This window comes from Barbus barbus (genome assembly GCF_936440315.1).
Source record: "Barbus barbus genome assembly, chromosome: 8".
Taxonomy (NCBI): Eukaryota; Metazoa; Chordata; class Actinopteri; order Cypriniformes; family Cyprinidae; genus Barbus; species Barbus barbus.
This window is the reverse complement of record NC_136736.1, coordinates 26,493,739-26,512,215: the sequence shown is the minus strand read 5'-3', so window position 1 is coordinate 26,512,215 and position 18,477 is coordinate 26,493,739. Positions and strand designations below refer to the sequence as shown.

The 18,477-nt window shown below is 36.0% G+C and overlaps 1 protein-coding gene across 1 annotated transcript in view; it reads left to right on the top strand.

The window, feature by feature from the left end:
• Positions 1–640: 640 nt before the first annotated feature.
• LOC306874364 (ankyrin-2-like) overlaps positions 641–18,477 on the top strand; it is a gene marked incomplete at its 5' end in the record, with an annotated part of 50,434 nt that continues 32,597 nt past the window's right edge. The window contains 14 exons of the mRNA XM_079424350.1: positions 641–766; positions 8,056–8,157; positions 10,763–10,861; positions 11,537–11,635; positions 11,764–11,862; positions 12,392–12,577; positions 15,247–15,270; positions 15,709–15,717; positions 16,202–16,300; positions 16,895–16,993; positions 17,257–17,355; positions 17,569–17,766; positions 17,853–17,951; positions 18,214–18,312. Of these exons, the coding sequence (XP_079280476.1) occupies positions 641–766; positions 8,056–8,157; positions 10,763–10,861; positions 11,537–11,635; positions 11,764–11,862; positions 12,392–12,577; positions 15,247–15,270; positions 15,709–15,717; positions 16,202–16,300; positions 16,895–16,993; positions 17,257–17,355; positions 17,569–17,766; positions 17,853–17,951; positions 18,214–18,312 (1,437 nt within the window). The remainder of the gene's footprint in view (positions 767–8,055; positions 8,158–10,762; positions 10,862–11,536; positions 11,636–11,763; positions 11,863–12,391; positions 12,578–15,246; positions 15,271–15,708; positions 15,718–16,201; positions 16,301–16,894; positions 16,994–17,256; positions 17,356–17,568; positions 17,767–17,852; positions 17,952–18,213; positions 18,313–18,477) is intronic.

Here is an 18,477-nt window from a genome sequence, read left to right as displayed (position 1 = left end):
AGTGTTCCTGACAGCCTCCACTATGGTCTTCCCCAAATTCCTCCACAGCTCAGAGCAGCATGCTATGTGCCTCAGGTGTTTCATGTTTTTTTCTCTGAAACAAACACTTTTTAATTGTGTCTCTACTCTTACACACACATTTGTGAAACACACACACACACACACACACACACACACACACACACACCCACCCACTCAGTCCTACAGCTGTAATATACTATAGCTGGATGCCTCTACATCTGGACAGGCAGGTCCTTCCTCTCTTCCTTTCTCTCTTGTCCTTCACTCTCTCTCTCGCTCTCTCTCTTGTCCCTATTTCTCACATGCCGATATTTATTCAGATTCAGCAAGTGAGGCTTTTCTCTCTTCAACCAACCAATAGGCTGGAGTATCTCTCTGTAGGGGAATTCACAGCGGATCAGAGTAGTTTAGTCTAAAGAGTTATTCAGAGTGAATTGTGGGAGGACACTGGCACAGTGTGTCCATTATCACCTTATTCAAAGTAGCCATTGGGAAAAACAGAACAAGGACTCTAACATTTGCTTTACATTAATATGATAAATGATATGGGACTATTCCACATCTGAAGAGATAGAGGAGAACCTGTGTACGGTTTCTGTGGCGGCTGTGATTTATCATCATGGCACATGCAGCAGCACACCTGAAAAAGGCACGGGAACTGGAACAACCTCCTGAGATAAAGGCTATCGCCAAAGCCAGAGAGAGACGCAAGAGACACAGAGAGAGAGCAGAGCGCAAACGCAAGGTATACTAACACTTAAAAACCAACTAAACTAAAACTAAAAACTCAACTAAAAAAAAACTCAAATTCATATGTGCCAGCTCAGATACAGCTGACCTATCACGTGTCTGTTTAAAGAATTCTGCAATTAGTGTCAATATCTTTACGTTTATCATTGCAAAGTCAAGAAAGTGTAATCAAAGACAGCCCTAATACTATTTAAAATAGTTTATTTCATAATATCCAAATGTAGCATCTAGTAATCCAGTTGTTCTTCATATTTTAATCTGCATTTATTCCATGTGAATTGTTCGGTTTTTGTGCTTTCAGTGTTAGCAGAAGTAAAGTAAATGTGATGAGAGTTAATCTCAGTAGCATTCACATGCACAGAGGGTTCATGGAGGTCGGAGTGTATGATGATGTCATACAAATATTATATATATATATATATATATGTATATATAAATATTGTGTATATATACAAATATAATTCAGCTGCCCCAGTCAAACAATATATACATGACTTTTAATGCAAAATCAAATTGTTATAAAAAAATATTATTTTAATTTACTTTTGTTTATATAACTTGCCTTTATGATTTCTTTATTATTAATAATCATTTTTAATTCTCAGTTGTGCACAGAAAGTTATCACCACTGTTACCTGCAGTATATAATAATTAATGCAATTTTTTATGGTTGCATTTTAGCATTTTTGCGCTGCAGATGAGCTCCGGGGATAAATCCTGTAGTCAGCTGTTCCGCACCTGTTTCAGAGCACAGATACTGGAAGAGGCTTAGGAAATAGGATCATCCTGTATGCAGATTTGTCTCTAGAGTGCAAAATCTCATTGGCTACATATGAGATGACATAACCTTTTGATATAACTCATGTATGCTTTAGTTTCGTTCTTGCAATCTGCCAAGCATTTCCAAGTTTTGAAAATGTTTTTTTTTAATGGCTGATTTATTCATTTTATTTTATTCAGTTAAAATGTATTAAGTTATAGTGAGAAACAACAAGAAGTAGTGATTTTTACCACCTTGTTTAATCTTGTTCAGAAAAATGAACAAATCTTCAGTCATTCTTTTTATTAATTTTTACAGATTTAAAGGGATAGTTCACCCCAAAAATTAAAATTCTGTCATTAATCACTCACCCTCTTGTCGTTCCAAACCTGTAAAACCTTCATTCATCTTCAGAACACAAATTAAGATATTTTTACTAACCCTCCCATAGACAGCAAGGATCTTAACACAATCAAGGTCCAGAAACGTAGCAAGGACATCATTAAAATAATCCATTAACATCAGTTGTTCAACCGTAAATTTACGAAGCTATGAGAATACTTTTTGTGCACAAAGAAAACAAAAATAACGACTTTATTCAACAATTCGTCTCCTCTACGTGACCCTGCTGACATGTTGGAGAGTATTCACTAAACGTGAACAACATATGCTGTTCTGTGTCAGCAGTGCCATGCAGATACGTTGTTTACCTTGTTTACGCTTTGATCTGAACGAAAACAACGTTTCCGCGTGGTGCTGCATACATTGTTCATGTTCAGTGGATACTCTCCAAAATGGCGCCAAGGTGACGCGGAGGAGACAAATTGTTGACTAAATTTGTTATTTTTGTTTACTTTGCTCACAAAAAGTATTCTCATAGCTTTGGCTGAACCACTAACCACTGATGTCACATGGATTAGTTTAACAATGTCCTTGCTACGTTTCTGTGGTAGTATCCTTGCTGTCTATGCGAGGGTCAGAGTGCTCTCGGAATTCATCAAAAAATCTTAATTTGTGTTCCGAACATGAACGAACGTCTTATGGTTTGGAATGACACAAGGGTGAGTAATTAATGAAAGAATATACATTTTTGGATGAACTATCCCTTTAAAATGTTATATTTTCAATAGCAAAATTCCCTGTACACATTCACATAAAATCTTTGATCATATTCAAATCAGGAAATAATTATAATGGAGCCAAGGTAAATTATGAGAAGCACAAATGACTACTACACCTCCAGAATCTTGTTTATTCGTCAAGTGACGGACATAATGAACGAATCATTCATGAAATATCCATCACCTCTAAAGAGAGGTTGGAAGGGTTGAAAAAGCTACAGTGATGATGGGAGTAAAAGTGTTTGTCTTGTCAGCACAGATGTGTCATAAAACAGACTTAATGTGTTAAGATATTTGACCTGGATGGCCTAAATAAATAGAACAATATACAATTTTATAGTGTTTTTTTTTTTAAATGTTTGCTCCTCAAAAAGTACTACTATTATTTTTAAATGGAAAAGCCTAGTTATATTTTACAAACGGGATAACATTGTTTTATATACCAAGGATGAATTTAAAATGGAATGAATAGACATCAAAAAGGCAAAAACAATGGGATTTTTTTTTAAAATCACCAATACATTTTTAGGTTTCAGGATTTTTTTCTTCTGAACTTTGTTTAAGGATGATTCTCAACTATGTTATAAAATATATAACAAAATTATTTGATATACCATTTTGTTTTATGCAATATGTCTGTACAAATTTCCATAAACTGGTTTTCCCTTTAAACACAGTGTATCTATACTGTATCTAATTTGCATATTAATGGTTTGCTGTTGGGACATCATGTTGAAAAAAGAATGGTCATAATGGGAGTAATAATTGGCCAGATTTTCATAATAATAACTTATATTTCATAACAAAATAGATATATAATTTATTTTCCTATTCAATTGTTATGTCTCCCAAAATGCATAATAAACATGCTTTTAGTCCTGGTGTCCTCCACAGTGGACATGTATGAAATGATGTGCTGTTTCATAACAGGAAGTCATATTTGAATTTGAAAACCCATAACATTTCATGTTGCTTTATGACAAACAATTAGAAAATGATTCAGATTTAAATGACAATTTCAAAATATAATCATATTTCCATAAGGATGTAAAATGTTTCACTAAATTAAATTTAGCCATTTTTAAAGACCTAGGAGAGGGTGTGGTCATGGTGAAACTTCCAATCATTTAGTATCTCTGTAAAGCACTGAATGTGCTCTGTACAGGACATCCAGACTTACAACTGTGACATGTGAGGTCTCAGAGAAATTCACTGAAATAGAATGTCCACTACAGAGGCAAAAACTCCATAGCTGGGCCTCAGGAACACTTTATTCTGATGGTCCATTTTGAACATTCTGTTGACAATAAGTAACACTGCACCTACATGTCAACCAACTCTCATTAGAGTATTAGTTGTCTGTCTGATTAATATCTGATAACTCTTTGTGATGGTCTCCCAACAGACATTCTACTGACTATAAGTAACTTTGCAAGAACATGTAAACTTCATTTAACCCTAACCCTACCAGTCTACTAACACTCTAGTGAGACTTTGTAGATAGGTGCAACGTTACTTATATTCAACAGAATGTGTTAATGGGACCTTCAAAATAAAGTGAAATCCACATTTTTGTATATTAGTCTAGCACAGTGAAATAAATTTGATGCCTCAAGCTGCTTTACATTGTCAGCTGTAGTTGTACATAGTTCACTATGCTCTGTTTTTAAAAACTAATTATGTGTTCTTTACCGTTTAAACACACTTGTCATTATTGCCCCATAGTAAAACCCATAGTAGGATGGTTAACAGGGGGCATGGCATTGATCAGTCAATGGCAGGTCATTATGTCTGTAGTGGAAGTCAACCTAATGCTGAATCATAGTCTGGTCAATGTGGACTCTCTCGGGACCAGAGATGACCCACAGACGCTGATGCCTCGATGCGATTTGGTCTAATTCTGTAGGCATTGCTATAGCTGTTTAATCTCGGTTACACTCCACATGGATGATGAATTAGATTCATGTGGTGTTAAACCATTTTGTAAGAGCCTTTACTTGAGCATAAGAACCTCTTTTAGATAATGTTCCATGATTTTAAAGATTGTAAAGACCATGTATGGCATGACAACCAAGGATTTTTGTAAATAACACCCTCTTCCTCAGTTGTCCCGGTGAATGCACATTCCTGGCCTTCAGGAGTAAAAGGACAGGTTTCCCAGCTGGCTCTTCCCCAGTAGGATTGCCCCTTGCTGGCCCTTGCTCTGTCACATTGCTGCTTGGGCCTGGAGGGGTTAAAAATAACCCAGCCCTGGATCCTGGACTGGGCGGATATTCGGCCTGATATAGCAATGGGAGACACGTTTACGGCCGCAGTTGTCAGTCACGAAAGCAGGCGGGAAGAGAGACAAGACCGGAAAAGAAGAGGAGACAAGAGCCAAAGTCGTCTTTGCCAATACGGGAAGCAGATTCTCACAGAAGAGGGGATCAGAGAGAGCACATAAGAGATGATGTTCGGGACCTGAGGAGAAACATAGACATGAAAGTTTGGGGGATTTCACATTAGCTGGATAGATGCTCTGAAGCTGGTAATTGAATGGGCTCCTGGGTACTACCTGAAGACTGAAGATAATGCAAACCCATAAAGCTAAGTGCATGTGAGCGAGAATCAATCTCCCGGGGAGCGATTTGATGTTCAGTGGTTGGTTATCACTGGAAGAGGCACAGTGAGTGCGGAAACTCGGTTGATGTAAAGTGTAGTGCAGTTTTTTTGCCAAGCTTTGGGTCACTCTTTACCATGGGCAATGCGGCAATATGTAAGGCATGTGGTTCAGGTAAAGGCCTGCAGACCATTGGAAGTGATCCATCTCTGGACCATTACTACCGTTCTGTAGCAGATACCATGGTAAGACAATCTTAATAATATCTAGGTTCAGTAGAGGATTGTTGAGGAGATTTTCCTAATGAAAAGTCCAGTTGTGTTTGTTATGCTGGGGTCATAATATAGAACATTTCTAACTTTCAATGTTCTCTCTGTCTTTTTTATTTTTATTTTTTATTTTATTTTAGTATGGTGATTGCAGTTAGTATCTCATTAAGGATTTTCAACTTCTCAGATCTTGACTTAAAGGGACAGTTCACCAAATGTTTTTTATTTTTTTTTATCATTTACTTACCCTCATATCGTCTATAACCTGTATGACTTTTTTCTTCTGTGGAACATGAGAAATGCACTCTTGGAAATAAAGGTTCCAAAAGGGTTTTCTTAGAGTGATGCCAGAAGAAGAACCATTCTTAATTAAATGAACAGTTCTTATAAAAACCATTTATTTTTCTAGATGTTAATAATCTAAATAACTTTTTTTTTTTTTTTTTTTAATAAAGAACCTTTAGTCTAATGGAATGTTAAAGCTTCTTTATGGAACAATTGTTGCTAATAAAGAACCTTTATTTTAATGAGTGTCTCAGTTTTTTTTTTTTTTTTTTTGTCATAAAAGGAAAATCAATGGGTCCATGGTTAACAAAACTCTTCAAAATATCTTCTTTTGTGTTTCACAAACAGTTATACAGGTTTAGAACAACATGATGATGGGTAAATGATGACAAATGTTCATTTTTGGGTGAACTATCCCTTTAAGATGGAAAGCTTCCAATAGCCTTCTTAACTAGTTTAGCCAGCAAGACTTATTTGGTCAACTAGCATCACCAGAAAGACCATGTTAACTGACTAGCTTCACTAACTAAGATTTGCTGGCCAACAGCATGGCTATACTGGCCTGGCTGGTTTGACCAGCATCAAAACAGCACTAAGCTACAAAACCTGCTGGAAATGAAAGCTGTTTGATATGGTAAAGTTTTTTTATAGTCAGTATTTCAAGACTTTATTTTTATATTTGATTTTTATCAAATATAGTATAGTATATGTCTTACCTCAGAAAGGTCAAAATGATCACCACTAATGTAAAAGTATGTCTGTTTTCATTGGATAGGTCTTATTAAGATCCCACACATGTTAAGATGTGACCTCTCAACCTCAGAAGGAGCAGAGGTCATGTCTAAAACATTTCAGTCAATAGTCTGTGATGACCTGACACATTAATGCCTCACGCTCCACATGACCTGAGTTCTAATGTAACACGATTAAAATAAATACCTTAATGCTTGCTTCCATAATTGAAAATGTTTGACTTTAGAGGTTTCTTGAAGTTTAAAGGTTTTAATATTTTCGTAACAATACTGTCTGTATGTTTTAAGAAATTTTTGGCAGCTTTTGAAAGGTGGTTGAAAGGTACTTGTACTCTCTACCTGCTCTGTAGTGTTCATTAATCAGATTTTGTGTTGGTATTGCACATGCAGGTTTTATTGTCACAGTTGTGACTCTTATGCCAAAGGCTTTAAAAGGGATTGCTCTGAAGTAGTATAATCAACACATGTTTGCCTGTTGCCGCCAAATCTGAAATTTGATCTTGGTATTAATTTTCTTCCTCACATGGCAAGACTTTCAGTGCATAACATGCACACATGCAGATCTCTCTCTCTCTCTCTCTGTGTGTTTGTGTTCAAATACATTGTTTTTACAATTCCATGGGTACTACAGCATAGCAATGTTTATGAGGACACTTCCTGTGTCCTCGTAAACCAAATTACTTAAAAAAATATATATACTAAATAATGTTTTTTGAAATAAAATAAAAAAATCCAGTAGTCTTCTATGAAGGGGTAGGGTTAGGAGTAGGGTTAGAGTTAGGGAATAGAAAATACAGCTTGTGCAGTATATAAAAACCATTATGCCTATTGAGAGTCCCCATTAACCACATATACAAGCGTTTTTGTGTGTGTGTGCTTGTTCGTGTGTGTGTGTGTGTGTCTTGTCAGCTGCCTTCATTCTGTTTTGCTGTCTATATTTAGCAGAGTCACATTCAAACACAATTCTGATAAAAGGAGATACACCCACTGAAATCACAACCTTCACATACTCGCTGAGACTTAAGCACATACCATAATCTTTGAGAAAATGAGAAATATTTACAGTACTGTTCAAACATTTGGGGGCAGTGATTTTTTTAATGTTTAAGAAAGAAGTCTCTTATGATCACCCAAGTTGCTTAAAAAAAACAGTAATACTGTGAAATATTACTACAAATTAAAGTTTTCTGTTTTAATATATTTGTAAAAAAAAAAAAACTAATTTATTTCTGTGATGGCAAAGATCAATTTTAAGAAAACATTAAAACAACTTTTCGGTGCCATGCGGTCGTACTGACCCCAAACCTTCGAACGGTAGTGTATATTATTAGAAATGTCATAGATCTCACCCATTTGTTCTTGTTTAATATCTTGGAAATATGTCATTATGGAAGTAAACTTAGTCGTATTGACTTTGATCACTTGAATATTGCTTTCAGTTTTTTACTAATGCTGGGATGATTTTTCCTAAATTGTTTCCTTTGTGTTGTATATACAGTCGGACAGTAACAGCAGCTTCCTGAGGGCAGCCAGGGCAGGTAATGTTGAAAAGGTGCTGGGGCTCCTCAAGAGCGGACAGGACATTTCCACATGCAACCAGGTAACTTTTTACATCAAACAGAATTTCATTGTTGTAAAAATCAAAGATATAATTGCAATGTCCTCTCATTTATTTTCTTCTCATACTAAATTTACTATTTCATACTTTTTTTTTTTTTTTTTTTACAATGCAATTCAAATGAATTCACCAACTGGAGGTTTGCACACTGTTACATCTCAAGCCATTTAGATTATGTATTTACATGAATTTAATCTAATCTGTTGGAATAAAATCTGTTGAGTAATGCTGAATTTGAAGTCTATGGTTTTCCAGGAAGCGTATAGACATAAACTTCTTTCCAGCTTAAGAGACATGTTCTGTCAACTCTGTGTTAGCTCCAAACTCTTTAGAAAGTCCTAGTAGATTGTGCTTTGTGAGTGGAAGATAATCCTGATTATTAGAAATGTGTATGCTTTTTTACTTTGCTTTCCTCAATATTTGTCCAGCCTGGGCACAAATTGCATTGTTATGATGTATAGAGAGCCATACTGATTCCTGACAAATGCTATATTGCCAACATTATCAGCTAGTCCTCTGCCAAGCAGTTCTTTCTACTACATCAAAGCCTTTTTACTCATGCGTGTCTCTGGCAGCTGTTCCCACCCCTGACCTTCTGTACCTTCTGCCTAACTAAACCCTCCCACTGTCACAGCACTGCTGTGTTCAACCATTCCTTACAAATTACCCCTGGCATAACAATGCACTGATATCACAGAATATATTGAAGCTAATTGATCTTCAGTCTTAAAATGTGTAAAGTCAATATTAAACTAATTTCTTTTGAAATCAAACATTGTCAAATGCAAACATGCATGTTAAAAACAACAACAACAACAACAAAAAAAACGTACCCTTATCTTGTCATATATACGAATACGTACTTTAAAGTACTAATATATATCATTTAGGAGTAGATAATGTACAAAGATGTACCTTTTATTTTTGTACCTTAGGGTATGGCCCGAGTGACAGCTTTGTAAATTTTCTGAGAGTGTATGATTAAATTGTCCTATTGGGAATGTACAGGAGATTCCACATGCAAAATGCATTCATTGAGGTTTGGCACAAGCACGAACTGCAAAATTTTCAACCAATCATCTTCACAGTATTTGTTTTAGCAAGGTGTGCCGTATAAATATGATGTAAATGTAGTACTAAAGGTTGTGGTTATCATACTGCCAAACAAATACTCTTGAGCCATGGAACCAACATGGGGGAAAAAAGAGAAAAACAGTGTTTTAAGTGCCTTAATGTTACAGGAACATTGTTTTTTGTGTAAGAGTTTTTATTATTGTAGAATAAGGCACTAAGCCAGACTGCCATGTGTCCAAATGAAATAGTATATATGCTTATACATGATATATTAATTCCCTTAAAAAGTGTCATTGTGCTGTCCTTTTCATTGTTTTATTTATTTGACATTAAATGCAACTGGGTGTGAAATAGCAAAATGTTTTAATGTAAGTGACAGGTCTAGTCAAACTAGTAACAATAAAAATAGTTCTATATAATTGAATGAATTTATTCAAATTTTCAGTTGAAATGGACTGAAATGACATCAGAGACTAATGTCATAGGGTTGCTATGACCCCTTTATTATCTAATGGGCTGAATTCACCTCTGCTGTGATGTATAATAGATTTGACCATGACATTATCCATTATGATGTCATCTGGAGTCGCCAGTAATAATGAGCACATCAGTACAACAATGGCCAGGCATTCCATGTTGTTTTCTCTAAAACCCACTCTTCTAATCCTCGCTGAGTGATATTGCAATATAATCTGCCCATGTTTTATCTGTTTTTTCTCTCCACTCTTTCACCGGAATCTCTCTCTCTCTGGATATGAAAACTCATCCAGCTTTCATTATCCAAATAAATGAGATTAGCGTTTCGTTAATTCTCTCTGCTTTCAATGACGAGTCTGACTGTTAGCCACACTGCGTTACACAAGAGCTGTCATGATTTACCCATCAAGCACGGAATGAGGTGCATTAGTAAATTACGACAGGTGGTGATGTTTGAATAAAGGGAATGCTTATTTACAGCTTGATAAAAAGGGATTGAACACTAAAATTCCATGTTTAAACATGCAAGCTTGATTTACTAATAAGTGGCTTTTTGCATGATATAATGAAAATCACTAAAATTTACTAAAATTAACAACAACCATTTTTCTGATCATCGCACGAAAATAGAAAAAGGCTGCTGCCAAACTTAGCCATAGTAAAATCAGTCATAACTGTTCTTTACAAATATGATTTTTAAATAACATTTATATACTATATTATGCTCTAATATATTCAACATGTAATTTCCATAATTAATCTTTTTGTAGTTAATCTTTTTCAGTCTTTTTTTTCTAGAGCTATACATAACAATTCTCCATGTTTAATAAAGAAATCAGAGAATGCATTATAAAATGATTTTTTTAGCATTATAAAATTACCCTGTCAAAAGTTTTTTACTTGTATATTTCTATTATTTAAAAAAAATTGTTGCAAAATTTGTTGTTGTCTTGTTCTGTATCGTAGTTTAATATCAAATCTGTAGTGATTGTATTAATCACAAAAACATATTAATCACACCTCCCTCTGTGCATAGAATGGACTCAATGCGCTCCATCTAGCAGCCAAAGAGGGTCACGTGGAGCTGGTGGAGGAACTTGTGGAGAGGGGTGCGAGCGTGGACTCTTCAACCAAGGTAAAACACACATAAACACTGATAAATGGGAGGGAGGGGTATGTGATTCCCAAATGGCAAGAGAGAGAGTAAATCTGCCAGAATGCCAGTCATCCAGCACTGTATGATGAGTACAGTTGGACTCTGGTGACTCCTATCATCTGAAACACAGGGCCAAACAGACACACCCACACAAGCCAGGGACTATAAACAAATGACCAGCAATCACACCGACTGCAGGGAGTTCTATGAGGACAAAAGCCTCTGAAACTTTGTGTTGGGCAGAAATGTGATTGTTTTAGTGTTTTTCATTTATTTGTTTTATTATGGACTAGATTTGTAATAGTCCTTTTTTGTATGTAAATATACAGCCCACATATACTGTGTCACATATATTGAATTTTCCATATTGTTTTCTTACAGCTGTTTATCCATTTTTCCATTTCTTACAGTGTAAACGTCACTGAATTGAAAAGTTGCTTTTGGTTTAAATATATAAAAAGTCCAAAATATATGATATTTTGTTATAGATACTTGAATTATTTTTAGAATTTGTTATTTATTCGTTTAATTTCATTTTGTTTGATATTTCTAAGGTTTTTTTTCTTTTTTTCAGTGTCATACTTTTGTGCTTTTAATAATTTACACAAGAAGTGCACAATCACAATGAATAAGCATCTCCCTTTCCTCCTCTAGAAAGGGAACACAGCATTGCACATTGCTTGTCTGGCTGGGCAGAAAGAAGTTGCGAAGTTGTTGGTGAAAAGAGGAGCAAATGTAAACTCGCAATCACAGGTGAGAAAATCTTGTAAAATTATAATAATATACAATTTTTAAAATATATAATTTTATTTAATATGATTAAAATATAATTAAATAAAATGTTATAATGTTAAGCTTTACGGCACCTGTTGTTACTACAGAATGGCTTCACTCCACTTTATATGGCTGCTCAAGAGAATCACCTGGATGTTGTGCGATATCTTCTGGAGAATGATGGAAACCAGAGCATTGCCACAGAGGTTTGTGATTGTGAGGTTTGTGATTGTGAGGTTTGTGTGTGTGTGTGTGTGTGTGTGTGTGTGTGTGTGTATATGTATTTCCATTCATTGAAACATGCCCATACAAGTACCTGTGTCTAAAACGAGGAGAATCTTTACACATTTCCATAGACTGAGATTTTGATAACTTGCTTATTTTCTTTGACTCCATATGCGATAGCATTCAAACATGCAAGGTAAAGATTGCATAAAACTGGATGGAAATAAAATCTAAAATCTTGTCAAATAAATGATTTTTCTCAAATAAATTATTTTATATGATATTAATCCCTGCTAGAAATCCAGCTAATAGCATCAGATGGTTTTTACATGGTCACTTAGCTGTTTGTTTGCAGGTCCAAGCTAGTCTAGGTGGTGGATCATATGGACTTCCAACCATTGGACTTAGTTTTGACATGCATATTGGTCAACCTGTTTATGGCCTTTGTTTTTGAACAAAGAGTTGGTTTTGTTTGTTAATCTCTCCTATATCTGTTGTCTGTATTTGTAGGATGGCTTCACTCCTCTGGCCATTGCTCTTCAGCAGGGTCATAATCAGGTGATCTCTCTGCTGCTGGAACATGACACAAAAGGTAAAGTCCGCCTGCCTGCTCTCCACATCGCTGCCCGCAAAGATGACACCAAGTCTGCTGCTTTGCTGCTTCAGAACGACCATAATGCTGATGTCCAGTCTAAGGTGAGAAAATAAATAGAGAATTTAATATTGATGCTTTTTCAAAGATGGAACTAATTCTGTGTTTTTTTGACAGGTATATACAGTGCCCTCCATAAGTATTGGAACAGTAAAGACAAAATTGCTCTGTTGGCTGTGGAGTCAAGACATTTGGAAATATGATTAAAAAATGAATATGAGACAAAACTACAGAATGTCACAATTTATTATTAGCCGTTTCAACACATACATGTTTTACCAAATAAAAAGAACAGCACTTTTAGAGTTCATCCCACTCATTGATGTGAGCATAAGTATTGGGACAGTTGAACATAAGGCAGATTTAAAAGATTAAAAGCTATTATTTAGTTGCAGATCCCTTGCACACAATCACAGCAGTGAGTCTGTGACCCATAGACATCACCAGACTCTTGGTCTCATCCTTTGAAATGCTTTTCCCAGCCTTTAATGCAGCCAATTCCAATTGTTGCTTGTTTTGGGGAGTTTCTGCCTTTACTCTCCTCTCCAGCTGGTGAAATTAATGTTCAATCAGATTTAAATCTGGAGATTGACTTGGGCAATCTAAGACTTTCCATTTCTTTGCCCTTATAAATTCCTTATAAATTCCAAGATGGTTTTGTACCCTTCCAAATTCATTCTGCTACTGTCATCATACATTAAGTCATCAGTAAAGTTGAGAGGGCCTGTTCTAGAGGCAGCCATGCATGCCCATGCCACGACACCACCTCCACCGTGCTTTACAGATGAGTCTGTATGCTTGGGATCATTTGCAGTTCCCTTTTTTTCTCTCCACATTTTTCCTTTCCCATCACTTAGATAAAGGTTCATCTTTATCTCATCGGTCCATAAACACAGTTCCAAAACTCTTCTGGCTCACCTTTGTGCTTTTTTGCAAACTCTAATCTTGCCTTTCTATTTTTGGTGTTGGTCAGAGGTTTGCATCTTGCTGTATAGCATCTGTAATTCTGTGTCAAAGTCTCCTGAGGACAGTAGATTGTAAGAGCATCACCACAGTTTTCTGGAAGTTGTTGGTGATTTTACAGACACGTCGTTTAGGATTCATTTTCACAGTGATCATCATTTTCACATTTTTGAGTCATCAACTACTGTTGTTTTCTCAGCCGATCAGGTCGTTGTTGGTTGCTGGTGGTTTCCAAACTCTTGATTTCTCCATGCCCTTTGTTTTTGCTATAGCTCTAATTGACTTCCTCTTTTCTTTTAGCATCCAAATTGCTTGCTTTTCTCTCAAAGTCAGCTCCATCCTGGTTTGCGTGCGTCATCATCAAATGCAAGATTCAGAATGCAGAAGTAATGGATATAACTGATACGACACATTCCCTACTTTTAATATCTGAAGAATTAATGCAACAGGACACAGCTGATCACTTAGAAAGACCTGTGAGGCAACTGTTCCAATACTTATGCTCACATCAGATAGAGGGATGAACTCTAAAAGTGCTGAACTTCTTAGCTGGTAAAACATCTGTATTGAATCACCCAATAATAAAATGTGACATTCTGTAGTTTTGTTTCATATTCATCTTTTAATCACATTTGTAAATGTCTTGACTCCACAGCCAACAGAGCAATTTTGTCTTTACTGTTCCAATACTTTTGGAGGGCACTGTATATAGATAATGCCATTGTTTTAATGTTTTTCACCATGATAGTACTATTTTTGGACATGGTGTCATGAGAGCATTGTGTGTTGTTTGAACATTTGAGCATGCTATTGATGGTTTTTCATATAGTACCTGTACAGTATCATTGTACCATGGTGTCCTTTTAACATTGCTGAACATATTGTTATACTATGACTGTACCATGGTACCACAGTTCGGTGAAGGATTGTTTATGAGTATTTTGAAGGACTTTATGAATTCATTCATCTTAAAGGAATAGTTCACCCAAAAATTTAAATTTGCTGAAAATTCCACCTTCAGGACGTCCAAGATGCAGATTAGCTGAACTGAACTGATTTAGAGAAATGCACCATCTCATCACATTTATCCTCTGCAGTGAATGGGTGCCGTCCAAACAGCTGATGAAACATCACAGTAATTCATAATTAGTCCTCTGTATGTTTGTAATAAATTCATCATGCAGATGTATTTTAACTTCAAACTGTTGCTTCCAGATAAAATACGAGTCCTCTTTTCATAATATTACTTTCTCCAGTGAAAAAGTCTGAATCAGGAGAGAAATATGAAAGTGAAAACAGTTCTAAACAAATATGTCGATAGATTTTCATGTGATAGAACAACAGTGGATTGACTTTTTCACTGGAGGAAGCATTATTATGGATTATAGACTGGTATTTCGGTCAGAAGTGCTGGTTTAAAGTTTTTAGTTTGGACTCTCATTCTGAGAAAGTGATGTAATGCAAAATGTCCCAAACTCTTTTCTGATGAACAAACAAACTCATGGATGGCCTGCGGTTAAGTTAATTTTCCACAAATTTTCTGAAATGAAAATTGTCAGTGAACTATTTGTAGTTCATAGATGTTTTCAGTGAGGTTCAAGCTAGCTGCTTGTTTTGGCTTTGTTTAATCTTCACTGAATTATATTTTTGCTTTTGAAATCCCTCCTTTTAAGATAAAAATGTTAAAATTGTTTTAAAAATCCTATTAATGAAAATGCTATATTTTCCTCCTCATGTGCGACTCCTACAGATGATGGTCAACAGGGCTACAGAGGTATTAAGATTCTCAGCAGAATCCTGCACCTGCATTTGTCTCGGCTCTTATAAAGCCTAACGTGCTACTTAACACTGAATCTTTCTTTTGCCGTGCATGGGAAGAGTAGAGTCTTGTCCTATTAAATGTTGTAGTGCATGACACATAGTTGTTTTTATTTTAGTAGCAGCACCCTATTTCCTCAAGAGGTTTTTGGGTGTTTCCAGCTCATCAACACATTTTTATGCTCCTTTATTTCAATGAACATTTTGAGCAGAAATTAGGGGTGCATTATGTTGTTATACGCCACTTATGATTTGACTAACAGACTAAACAGACGTTTAACTCCTAATTGTGCATGTAAACTCACATTGACACTCTGTGTAGAAGTCTCTCGGTCACATTTTGCTGCACCTTTTTCTTAATTCTGTTTTTTTTAAATTGCACCATGTCTGTCAGAATGGAAAGGTAAGAAAAAATGGCTCCATCAAACGAATGAGTGAGACAGACAATGCCAATTTCCTATCTATGCTTTCATCTTTAGTAATAGTTGCTGAATAACATTTGTTTGTTCAGACATTTTGTTCATCATCTTTTTTTTCCTTTCACTGTCACTGAGAAACTTCTCATCTCTCTCATGAAGACTCATATGACATTGGGAATGTGCTCATATATTATTACATGTACAAATCTAATCTTTCTTTTTCTTATTTCATCAGTTTTTTCTTTATCTTCACTTCAGTGCATGGTGTGGTTTACTTTTCCATTTTTCTATCTTTTAAGTTTTTGCACAAATGTGATGATTCATGGGAATGCTGCATGGTAGATCATGAATGATGGACGTTTTAAAACAGTCCAAACAGACCAGCACAGACATTTACCTTCATTCTGTTTTCTCCTTTTCTTTGTTCTGTTCCTTCTTTCATCCCAATACTACTCCATCCTCTAACAGAGTGGCTTCACTCCTCTGCATATTGCTGCTCACTACGGTAATGTTAATGTGGCCACGCTGCTGCTCAACAGAGGGGCTGCTGTAGACTTCACAGCCAGGGTATGATCTTATACTGCTAAAACCTTAAAAAAGTAGCAACTTATATTAACAAAATTAAATACTTTAAGTGATTGTACATACTTTTAATTGTTTGGTAGTAAGTCCTCTAAATCAGTGGTTCTCAACTTTTAATTTTTTTACTTTAAGGCCCCCCTTGTCCAACACCATAATCAAAGTCCTCCCCCAATACAAGCTAAGATATTTCTTCTGCAGCAATTATGATGTTATAATAATAATTTATTAATTTAAATACTTATTCATCCTGCACCCGCTGGAAGTTAACTGATGCCCTCTAGTGGGCTCCGACCCCTAGTTGAGAACCACTGCTCAAAATCAGTGCTTTCTGTAAGGAACAGAATAATATTTAAGCTGTTATTCACTCAAATCACACATTTATCATTTTTGGGTAAACTTATACAGTTAAAACTCTGTTGGAGGAAATGACTGATCTTTTGCTATGATGTATAAATTGTATCCGATTTCATATGTACATTAAGAAAATACTTGCAGTTCCTCTTTACTTAGAAGACAGTGTGTGTTGATGGTTTAGTATGGAAATATAATCTCTGCTAAAGAATGTATTGTTTTGTTTAGAATGGTATAACCCCTCTTCATGTGGCCTCCAAACGAGGAAATACAAACATGATTGCTCTGCTGTTAGACAGGGAGGCTCAGATTGACGCCAAGACCAGGGTGAGTATCAACAGTACCATAAAAATGCAGTAAAACCAGCGCCCCTCTAGTGCCTATACCACATTTCTTGTTCTGTATGTACTCAACAATGATAATGCTAGCTTTTTGCGAGCTGCACATTATGAATGCTGCTTTTATTTTGAAAAACTTTGCAGCTATAGGTGTTTTAGTACATGTTGTAATGTGCATTTGCCTGAGTAGTTTTCATAATGCATTATTGATGTGTGGTTTCATATGTGCTGTATCTTCTCTCTGTTGAACAGGATGGGCTGACACCGCTGCACTGTGCAGCCAGAAGTGGACATGACCCTGCAGTGGAAATACTGCTTGAAAGAGGAGCTCCCATACTGGCACGGACCAAGGTACAGGCAACTAGTAATTCCCTGTTTGTGTTTTTTAATTAGTCTCCTATACTCACTAAGGCTGCATTTATTAGAATTTTGCAAATATAAAAATGCAGTAAACAGTATTATTATGAAATATTATTATTACTTTTTTATCTGTATTTTTTCCCTCTCTCTTTTTCTATTGCAACACACACACACACGCACACACACACACACACACACACACAGAATGGCCTGTCCCCGCTGCACATGTCTGCTCAGGGTGATCACGTCGATTGTGTGAAGCACCTGCTGCAACACAAGGCACCGGTTGATGATATCACACTGGACTACCTGACAGCCCTTCATGTTGCGGCCCACTGTGGTCACTACAGAGTCACAAAATTACTGCTGGATAAGAAAGCGAATCCTAATGCCAGAGCACTGGTAATTCTTTGTCTTTGAATAAAAATGTCAAATGAATGTGTGCTAGTGTTAATGAGCGTTACTGATGTATTTATTGTGTCTGTCAGAATGGCTTCACTCCTCTGCATATTGCCTGCAAAAAGAACAGAGTGAAAGTCATGGAACTGCTGGTTAAATATGGAGCCTCAATTCAAGCTATCACTGAGGTTAGAGTCTTAATCTTGCATGCTATTTCTGATAACGATATCTGATTTGGCATGCAACTTTTTAGAGTTTATTTCAAGCCTAATAATGAAACTTAGCTCTGTTAGCCCACTGTTGTTCTAATAATTAAACTGTAGCTCATACAGGAATGTTTAGAGTTCATATAATCAGAACTTTCAGAATCTGAAATCAGTATGGATTAATTCAGATTGATGAAAATTGGTGCATGTAACCATAACTACTTTCTGTTCTCTTTCTTCCTAGTCCGGCCTGACCCCAATCCATGTTGCAGCATTTATGGGGCACCTCAATATTGTTCTCCTGCTGCTACAGAATGGAGCCTCACCTGATGTCTGTAATATTGTGAGTGATTGGACATGATTTTTAGCACATTTAAATACATTTCTTAAGATTTCTAATAGGGTTTGTGATATTGACAAAAATTGGGATTTTTGACTCCACCTTTAGTGGAGCTGAATCCGAAATCTTTTAATATTCTTCATATTCTTTGCATTGGTTGGATCACAG